The 10,395-nt window shown below is 45.4% G+C and overlaps 1 protein-coding gene across 1 annotated transcript in view; it reads right to left on the bottom strand.

Moving 5' to 3' along the window:
- Positions 1–10,138, bottom strand: part of Prdx3 (peroxiredoxin 3) — an 18,233-nt gene extending 8,095 nt beyond the window's left edge. The window contains exons 1-5 of the mRNA XM_008827313.3: positions 10,008–10,138; positions 8,708–8,843; positions 5,688–5,829; positions 4,749–4,884; positions 868–971 (exon numbers count right to left, since the gene is read on the bottom strand). Coding sequence (XP_008825535.1) covers positions 868–971; positions 4,749–4,884; positions 5,688–5,829; positions 8,708–8,843; positions 10,008–10,043 — 554 coding nt within the window. The 5' untranslated portion in view covers positions 10,044–10,138. The remainder of the gene's footprint in view (positions 1–867; positions 972–4,748; positions 4,885–5,687; positions 5,830–8,707; positions 8,844–10,007) is intronic.
- Between the last annotated feature and the right edge of the window lie 257 nt (positions 10,139–10,395).

Genomic DNA, 10,395 nt, shown 5'->3' with positions numbered 1-10,395 from the left:
TAACCCACTATTCTAAAATGATGGATAAATTTGTTTTCTCCCCCTATCTAGAAGCCTTTGAGAGGGAACTGACACTGATTCTAGCCACACCAATAGCTATCAAAGTGCCTGAAAACAAATCCTGAATCCATCACTCCTGAGTCCAGCCTTGGCAGACAAAAGAAAAATGAGGAGGAATCCAATAGAGGGACCTGTCGTCAAGAAATCCCAATGGACTCCGATATGAACATCTGAAATTTGCCCTGTTCTTTTTTTTTGGTTTCCTGTCTAGAACTTGTAATGCTAACTACTCTTACCTTTACTTCTTCACATCCCCTATTCTCCAGTCAAGGACTTTCTTTTCCCCCTAGAGATAAGAGTTATGTAATTTAGGAGTCTTTTAGATAGACCCACTGAAGGGGTACTCCAATTGCCTCACCCTGCACCCCTGTTCAGCATGGAAGAAGCCATCCCTATTCCCTATTGGCAATTTGGGTAACCCCTTCAGAGGATGGTGTGATAAGAACAGGAGGTAGGAACTGGCTAGGTGGTTAGGGTAAAAAGACCCCAGAGAAATGTAGCCAGTTTCTCAGTTAAAAGTCAAAATGTTCTTGGGCCTATTAGCAACATACTCTGTTCCAAAGGCCAAAAATGTCAAAAGTATTTGGGAGCTTGTATCTAATCCTTAAAAGATTTTAGGGTTACCTCTTCAGAGGGGGGAATGTTGGAGGGGAGGGAGTGGGCATGGGTTTGATCAAAACACCTTATATGCATGTATGAAATTCTCAATAAAGTTTTTGTAAAATTAAAAAAAAAAGTCCCCTAAGAAGTAGGATGACACTAAAATAGGGAAAACCAGCAAGTCCACTGGGGAACCTGACCTCTTACCTGAGTGCAATGCCAGAACCTTCCAACAGCACCCCGTAGTCCCGGGCTATTTGCTTAGTTAGATCTGACAATAGTGTGATGTTCATGTGGCCCAAACCGCCATCCTAATAAAAAGGTGAATGTGACTGGTTATCTGGGGCAATCTCACAGCCTGAACCATGTAACAATGTTTGAAACCAATAACAATGGTGGTAAGTAATAGTAACAGCACATAAATGAATTCTTTGTCAACTTCCTCCTTACAACAAGCCTAAAGTAAATACAATTATCTCAGTTATTTTATTATTTTTAAAAATAACTTATTGGCCGGGCGTGGTGGTACATGCCTTTAATCCCAGCACTTGGGAGGCAGAGGCAGGCGATCTCTGTTAGTTCAAGGCCAGCCTGGTCTACATAGTGATTTCCAGGACAGCTGGGGCTAAAGGGAGACCCTGTCTCAAAAAGACAAAAAAAAAAAAAAATTAACTTATTATCACCATGTGTCGGTGCATGGGGGGAAGGGTACATGTCTGGAGGTCAGAGGACAACTGTATAGGGTTGGTTCTCTCCTTCCACCTTTATAAGGGGTCTGGTGATCAAACTCAGGCTGTGCAAGTGCTTTACCCACTGAGCCACAGTGCCAGCTCATCTCTGTCACTTTAAAGATGAAGAAACTGAAGCTCAAAAAGGCTAAGTATCTTTCTCTAGGCCACAGCTACAAAGAGGCTGAGAAAAGATTTAAACCCAGAGGATAGATCTTTTTGAGACAGGATCTCATATATCCCAGGTTCGCCTCCAACTCACTATGCAGCCAAAGATGATACTGAATTCCTAATCTTGCCTCTACCTCTGGAATGCTGGATAACAGGCTATGCCACCACACCAGTTTATATGATACTGGGGACTGAACCCATGGCTTCCTGCATGCCTTGTTAGAGCTAGCTGAGCTACATCCCCTGCCTACTTTTTCCAATTCTTAAGCAGCTTTTGAGTTGAATACTAATTTCTTTTCTTTTTCTTTTTTCTTGCTTTTTTTTGAGACAGGGTCTCCCTGTAGCCCCAGCTGGCCTGGAACTGACTATGTAGATCAGGCTGGCCTTGAACTCATAGAGATCCATCTGCCTCTGCCTCCCAAGTGCTGGGACTAAAGGCATGCACCACCATACCCGGCAGAATACTAATTTCTTAAATATTAAAATGAGACATCACAGAGAGCAGTGCAACAAGCACGAGGGTTCAAAGGTCAGGCCCAAGAGGAGGCAGTGAGACTCTAGCCATGTCCCCTGTTATTGCTTGAAACTTGGAAAATAAACATGGAATAGGCAGGGCAATAAATGTACCTACAATGTACAATGTAGGGAGCTGCTGCCAGCATTTGCAGACTGCCAGTAGGTGACCTAGGAACAGCCTCCTTCAAGGGGGTGTGGCTCAGTTGGTACAGCAGTTCCCTATCATGCAGGAAGTCCTGGGTTTGATTTTTGTATTTTTTTGAGACGGGATCTCCCTATAGCCCCAGCTGGCCTGAAGCTCACTATGTAAATCAGGCTGGCCTTGATCTTACACAGATCTGCCTGTCTCTGCCTCCTAAGTGCTAGGATTAAAGGTGCGTACCATCATGCCTAGTGAAGCCCTGGGCTAGATCCCTAGCACAGCAAAAGCCAGGCTCTGATCTTAGCACTTGGAAGCTGGAGGCTGGATGATCAAAGTGCAAATGGGTATATACATTAAGTTCAAGACCAGTGTGGGATTCATGAGACCCTGTCTTAAAAAAAGGGGACGGGGGGCAGGGCTAGAGAGATGACAGCAGTTAAAAGCACTTCCTGCTCTTTCAGAGGACCTAGGACCAGTTCCCAGCATCTACTTGTCAGCTCACATCTGTGTTAACTCCAGTTCCAGGGATCTGATGCCCTCTTCTGGTTTCCACAAGCACTGCATGTACATGATGCACTTACATACATGCAGACAAAATACTCATACACATAAAATAAAAATAAATCAGCTAGGCGTGGTGGCATATGCCTTTAATCCCAGCACTTGGCAGATCTCTGTGAGTTTGAGGCCAGCCTGGTCTCCATAGCAAATCCAGGCCAGCTGTGGCTACAGGGAGACCCTGTCTCAAAAAGACCCCCCCCCAGCAAAAAGACCAAATAAATAAATAGAATAAAAATAAAACTTTTTCCCAAGCCCATGTGACCCCTGAGGAACAGCTCCTCAAATGACCTTAAGAGTAAAAATAAATCAGTTTATCTGGTCCAACTGTATGGCCTTAAACACCCAAAAGGAAAATATAACCAAAGATTAAATGGGCCAACATAATTTCATAGGAGTCCATAGCTAAAGGCTACATAAGAAGCAACAATGCCAGGCAAGCGATACCTTCTTTTGAGTTGTTGGCCAGAGTGGCCAAAGGGATTCCCAGATAGCAACCCAGCAGAGAACTGGAAAAATGAACAGCAGACCCCAATCTTATCCAAAGGAATATAGACAACTGATTACCACTAGATGAAGAACAGCTGACCTTCCTAAAACAAAGACCTCTAGATAGGCTGACTAGATTCACCAGATGGACAAGTAGAGGGGAATGGCTGGGGCTGCTGACAACATAGCAGAGAGTAGCAGGGCGGAGGGAAGCTATGGAGGGTGCTAGTAGGGGGAGGGAAGCTATGGAGGGTGCTACCTGGGAAGTGGGTGTAAGCATAAAAATTTGCTTCATGTTAATTAGTAAATGTGAAAAATATTATCATTGAAATCTACCTGATGACTTTATATCTATGCTCAGATGCCAAGGAGCTCAGAAAGTAATTGACTGTGACTAATAATAATCAGATATATATAGATTTGAAATGCATGTGCATCTTAGTGTCAATTGTATTAAAAATGAATTTTTCTGTATGAAACTGTGTATTTTAATAATGAATTGGAGATATTTTTTAAAGTTTAGAACCTCATTTAATTTTAGGTCTTATAGGATTTATACTGAGTACAATATTGTATAACTGTATTAATTCAACTATAAACCTAAAAATTTACAGCCAATTTTGAAGAGATGCATCTTAATTCTGGAAATTATTATTGAATATGTCATTGCTATTGTAATGAAATGCTTCTTCTAATTATATGGTTATTAAATAAATAAATAAAATAAATAAATAAATCTTAAAAACAAACAAACAAAAAAACTCATTTCAGACTGGCCATGCCCTGGTAACTTCTAGGCTGGCCTTGTCTGAGACCAACTGTATTCTTAGTGCAGGGGGCAGGGAAGTTGGGGATGAGGAGATACTGGTCAAGGGGTAAAAGCTAAGACAGTAGGAATAAGCTCCCACCTTCTACTGTAAAATAGGTACCTACAGTTATTAACATATTATAGATGTTAAATTAGCTAAAAGAGGATTTCTGAAAGTCATCTGCAGAAAGAAAGGATGATTTGAGGAGACAGAGCACTGAACAGCCTGATTTGATTACACAACGTATACATTATCAAAACATCAGGGTGCATCCCATAAACATATACAATGTTTTTATTGTATGGTATATATTATTTGTGAATTAAAAATAAAACAAGCTCTGTGTGGTGGTACATGCCTTTAATCCCAGTACTTGGGAGGCAGAGGCAGGTGTACCTCTTTGAGTTCCAGGCAACCTTAGTCTAAAAAGAGAGTTCCAGGCCATCCAGGGTTACACAGTGACACTCCATTTCAAAAATAAATTACACCTTTAGGCATTCAGGAGGAAGAGGCAGGTGGATCTCTGTGAGATCAAGGCCAGCCTTTGGTCTACACAGCAAGTTCCAGGCCTGCTGGAGCTACAGGAAGACCCTGCCTCAAAAAATTAATTAATAGAATTAAAAACAATTAGAAAATAAAACATGACTGTGTGTTCAAGGCAAGGTGGTGACCTACCTTCCTTGGAGTATTGATCCAGGCAAGGTGGGTAAAGTGGGAATCCACTGAAACACCAACCACATCACAGTTCACATCATGAAATTCATTGGCTTTATCGCTGAAAGCAACGATTTCTGTAGGACACACAAAGGTACTTGGGAAAAAAAGAAAGTTTCATTAGATAATGTAAAAAACAAGAATTTAAGACATAAATAGTAAGTAGTCTGAAAACCAGATCAATTTGCTTAGGGGTGAAGAAAGGTAAAGTGGTCAGTGGACTCCAATGTTACACCAAGAAACAAACCACTACCTCACTTCACTTCCTACTGCACAGGCTGGTCAAAAAGTCCTGGATGGGGGGCGGGGCAGTTGAAGAGTTAATTCTAAGAAAAACCATCCTCATATCAAATAGCTTTATAAAAAACTCTTACCTTACTTTTCTCATTTTCCCCAGACACTTTTAGATTGGCTTAGAGAGCCATTACTCAAAAACACAAAACAAAAGAACCACTTTAAATTAAAGCTGATAGCGCAGCTCAGTGTTTGCCTGGCGTTCACAAGGCCCTAGGTTTGATTCTCAGCACCACCAGAAAAACAAACAGAACCATATGAAAACTCCTCCATTAAAAAAGAAGGTTGCCTGGCCTGGTGGCGCACGCCTTTATTGCCAGCACTTGGAGGCAGAGGCAGGCAGATCTCTGTGAGTTCAAGGCGCCAGCCTTGTCTACATAGCGAGTTCCAGGACAGCTGGGGCTACAGGGAGACACTGACTCAAAAAGACCGGGAAAAAAAAAAAGGCCATTCTCTCCCTAAGTTCATTGAATTAGCTACAGATGGCCAAGGTCACCAGGCAAGCAACCAGCAAGAATCCTCCCTGTCCCCGAAAGTCTAACTAAAAAGGAATTTCAGTGTGGTTAGGAGTCAGCACTGGCATGAACGCATCACAGAATCACTTACAAATCCAAAGGGTAGAAGAAAAGCACCAAGTATTTCCCTTTAAAGTCATCGAGGCTCAGCTCTTTGAACTCTCCGTTGACAACGGCTGTGCCTTTAAAATAGGGTGCATGCTGCGTGACAGCAGGAGTATGGGATGAGGAACCTAAAAAAAGCACACACCTGTATGTAGTTCGTCATTCCCCACACATAAAGCACTTCAGGATTTTATTTAAACTCCTTTCATTCATAAATACACTATTATGATAATTGGTAATGCAAAGTGTTTAGTGGTGCAGCTCAAGAAGCTTCACTTCAATTTCAGGTACAGCAACTTTCTAAACTTCACACAAGTTCAATTCAGTGGTAGGGAGAAAAATATGTGCACCTGTAATGTGTGTGTTTGTGCGTGCATGCATATGTGTACATGTGCATATTTGTGTACATGAATATGGAGGCTGGAGGACAACCTCCGGTGTTGTTCCTCAGGAGCCGTCTACTTTTCATTTTCTGAGACAGCCTCTCACTGAACCTGAAGCTCACCAAGTAGACCTAAGCTGCCGGACCACTGAGCCCCAAGTGCTGGCATTATAAGCGCATACCACCATGTCTGGCTTTTTTATGTGGGAGATGGAACTCAGGTCTTTGTGCTAGCTTACTGACTTAGCTATTACCCCAGTCCTAGAGAAAAAAAAAATTGTTTTTTTGAGACAGGGTCTCCCTGTAGTCCCAGCTGGCCTAGAACTCACTATATAGACCAGGCTGGCTCGAGATCTCAGAGACATCCACTTGTCTCTGCCTCCGAGTGTGAGGAAATTTTTAAAAAAACAAAAAACAGGCACAAAAACAGGAGGTCCATGAGGTAACGAGATTACAGAAGGCAGGCAGACTTGGAACTGGGGGTCTAAATTTGGCTCAGATCTTGGCAAGTCTGGATGAGACAGGCAAAAGGCACAGACAAGCAGCAGCAAAGGGCAGAGCATGCATGTCACAGGGAACTGCCCATGGCATAGTGTGACTCGGGCCACATAATCTAAGGGAACAAAGGAAAGAACAGACACAAAGCAAAGATAAAGGCCAGGCAGATGGGTTTGCTCTTCATGGGAGAAAGAACAGAGTTAGGGAGATTCTGTCACAGGAAGACAGCTGCTTTCAGGAAGATTAGGCTGCCAGGAGGGTAAGACTGATGTAAGGCGGTGATTGCTGTTATCTTGGTGAGAGGCACTGAGGTGTGGTAGAGAGAACAGCAAGCGCAGACTCAGGACAAGTGTCAAGGCTGGGAGGTTATAGGGGGCAGGTGTACTGCTTGCCTGGGATGCACAAGGCTCCCAGTTCCATCCCCAGCACACCCACCCCAAACCTGAAGACTGTTGTCTATCTGGGAATGAGAGACAAACGGAACCCAGTGTCAGACAACCTTGGACTGTCACAGACAGAAACTGGAGAAGCAGTTGGAGGTGGGTGGGATTTGGGAGCAGCAGAGCAAAGTTTGAAGCTACTTGAAATGTTTTCATAACTGTGAAAACTTTTAGAATATTACACTCATAAAGACTAAGTCTAACCTCTAAATTGTTGCACATTAAAAACGAGTTTTTAACACATTCAAAGGCAAGACAAATCATCAAAGGAGCCATTTCCAAAAACCACTGGTCACCTGAGGCTGAAGAATGGAATGGAAGACATAAGACACAGCCGGGCTTCACTCCCAAGTGGCCAGATGGAGCAGGGAAGAGAGGTTTGGTTTGGTTTATTCAAAGTAGCCAGAACCCACATCCTTCATACACTGTATATCTGAAAAGAATTTGAACCTTTTCCTCCCAAAAATAAGACTAGATGAGACTAGCTCATCTGTCAGGGTAGGTCTGGGCAATGCCATGTTTTTGTGTATTCATTTTATCCAACTGTCTTTTTATTTTTCAGTTAGCTTTTTTTTTTTTGTGGTCTTTTTGAGACCGGAGTCTCCTTGTAGCCCCAGCTGTCCTGGAACTATGTAGACCAGGCTGGCCTCAAACTCACAAAGATCCGCCTACTTCTGCCTCCCAAGTGCTGGGATTAAAGGTGTGCACCACCACGTTCAGCTGAGTTAGAATTCTTTAGATAGCTAAAATTGTCCTTTGTTAAATAAACTGTATGTATATTTCCTCCTGGGTTATGACTTTATTCAATTTCCTTTTTCTCTTTTTTTGCCACAAAACTTTGGCTGGCCTCTAACTTGTGGCAATCCTCTTGTACCTGCCTCCCAGTGCTGAGGTTACAGGCAAGCACCACACCTGGCCCTTTTGTCTTCCCCCCACCACCACCACCTTTTTTTTTTGTTTATGTGAAACAGAGTGTCCCTATGTAACCCAGGCTGGCCTTGAATTTATGGTGTTACTCTAAACCCCCTGCCCCAGCATCCCAAATCCTGGGATCACAAGTGTGCACCACCATGCCTGGCTCTCTCCATTCATTTTTTTATTCCTGCTCTTCCTGAAGAGCATATCCTCAAAATTTTGATGCTGCTATTTACCCACTGCTCCCAGGCAATTCCTTGTGGATCTGGCCACCTCTATACATTTCCTTGTTGCATTTTTAAAATATTTTATTATTGGGTTTTTTTTTTTTTTTGGTCTTTTTTGAGACAGGGTCTCCCTGTAGCTCCAGCTGTCCTGGAACTCACTATGTAGATCAGGCTGGCCTTGAGCCTTGAACGCACAAGAGATCCACCTGCCTCTGCCTCCAGAGGCATGTGCCACCAGGCCCAGCTATATATTTTATTATTTTTATTTTATGTGTTTAAGTCTATCGCCTGCATGTGTTTAAGTACACCTGTGTTGTGCAGCACCCAAGGAGGTCAGAAGAGGGTGTCAGATCACCTGGAACTGGAGTTACAGACAGCTGTTAGCTGCCATGTGGGTACTGGGAATTGAAACCTGGGTCCTTTGCAAGAGCAGTCTGTGCTCTTACCGCTGAGCCAACTCTCCAGTTCCTCCTTATTCTATTTTTAAAAGCTTTTAGGGAGAGTCTCCCTTTACCTGGGTCCAACCAGAATAAGCAACACTTACTGGTGCTAAAGGCAAATTTTGCTTGAGTAGAGCCAGACCATAGTATGTTTGTCAAGCCGGTTCTTCTAGAAGCAACAGACCCCAGGGCTCCAGGGGCAGAAAAACCCCGGGAAATGGCACTAACATGCCGAGCAACCTGGAAAGAAAAATGGTATTAGATTTTCTGGAGGGATGACCGAATTCTGGCCCTGCTGTGGTCACCCAGTGTGTCAATGGTGGGAGCCTCAGCAGTCTCTTGTCACTGTGAAGCAAATACCAAATCCAAATAAGCTCATGGATTGAGTCTACCTGGTTTTTTGGTTTTTGTTTTTTGAGGCGGGGTCTCCCTGTAGCCCCAGCTGGCCTGAAACTCACTATGTGGACCAGGGTGGCCTTGATCTCACAGAGATCCATCTGCCTCTGCCTCCAGAATGCTGGGATTAAAGGCGTGCGGCACCACACTAGCCTTGAGTCTGCGTGTTCTTAACCTTCCATTTTGTTCCTTGTCCTTAAAGACTGCACGGTCAAAGGAACTGTTAACAAATTCAAGAATAAAAAGCTGCAAGCAGAGGGCTAGCGGAAAAAAAATCAGGAAAGCTAGACCAGATTCTGGATACTAACTTAAATCCTTTTCCCGGGACTATTTGCTGTACATGCTATGTCAAGGTTTTAATGAGAAAAGACAAGGCCATTCCAACCCCACAAACAAGCAAATAAGTAGTGCAAAGTTCATGGTCTGGGAGAGTTTGGAACCGGCTCAAGGGAAGTGTTTGCTCAACTTTAATATCCAACATGACACGGGGAGGAGGAAAGGATGCCCTGGGGTCCCACAGTGACAAAGGAGGGGGGGATGGGTGGCAAGAGGGCACTAGGCTGCGGCCGCCCAGGGAAAAGCAGGTGAGGGGCAGCAGAGCCGGGCGGGGAGTGGGAGGAGAAAACGGCTCCGGTTCCTTTGACACTAATTCACGCGCAGTTTAGAGAGTGCCCCAGCCGCGCCGGGATGTAGCATCACTCTTCCCACCGTAAAGGAAAGCAAACTGAGGTCAGGAAGCACCACGTCACTCGCCCAAGGTCACTGGCGGTGGCGGACGCCGGCCTCCACGCCAGACCCGGGTGCTTCAGCGGAGACCCCGCCTGGGAAGCGCAGGACTCCGGGGCACGGCGAGCAGGGAAGGGGAAGGAGGTGCTGCGCAGGCGTGCGGGGCAGGGCCCGGAGCCGAAGACACCCTCCCGGGAGGGCCCAAGACGACGCGATCCCGTCTGGGAAGCCGGTCCCGGAGCCTCCGCAACACTGCGCCTGCCCAAGCAGGCAGCCACTCACCGAGGCCTGGAGTAGCCTTCCCGCAGCAGCCGCCATCTTCGCGCACGCGAAAGCCACCGCCAGGGCCCAGAAGCGAGGAGCGGGAGGGGCGGGGCAAGTGGTGGGCGGGACTTGCGAGGAGGTGTGGCTTAAGTCGGGGGCTCCTGTCGAGGGGTGGGGCCTACAGGAAAGGGCGGGGTTTCAGTGGCGGGGAGGGTGTGGCTTCCTCCGAGGGGCGGGGTCTCGTTGGCGGAGTAGGGCTTATGGGAAGGGGCCTTTAATTGGGGGCGGGGCCGTGGCGGGAGGGGTGTTGCTTAGGGGAGAAGGCGGTACCTCAGTGCGGGGATTGGGCGTGGAGAGATTTACTGTGAAGTCAGAGTAGGTGAACGCTTGTCTTCGCTCTTGTGAT

Source organism: Nannospalax galili, unplaced genomic scaffold (genome assembly GCF_000622305.1).
Source record: "Nannospalax galili isolate Female #2095 unplaced genomic scaffold, S.galili_v1.0 scaffold31, whole genome shotgun sequence".
NCBI lineage: Eukaryota > Metazoa > Chordata > Mammalia > Rodentia > Spalacidae > Nannospalax > Nannospalax galili.
Note: the sequence above shows the minus strand (reverse complement) of the source record. Positions and strands in the feature narration are given on the sequence as shown.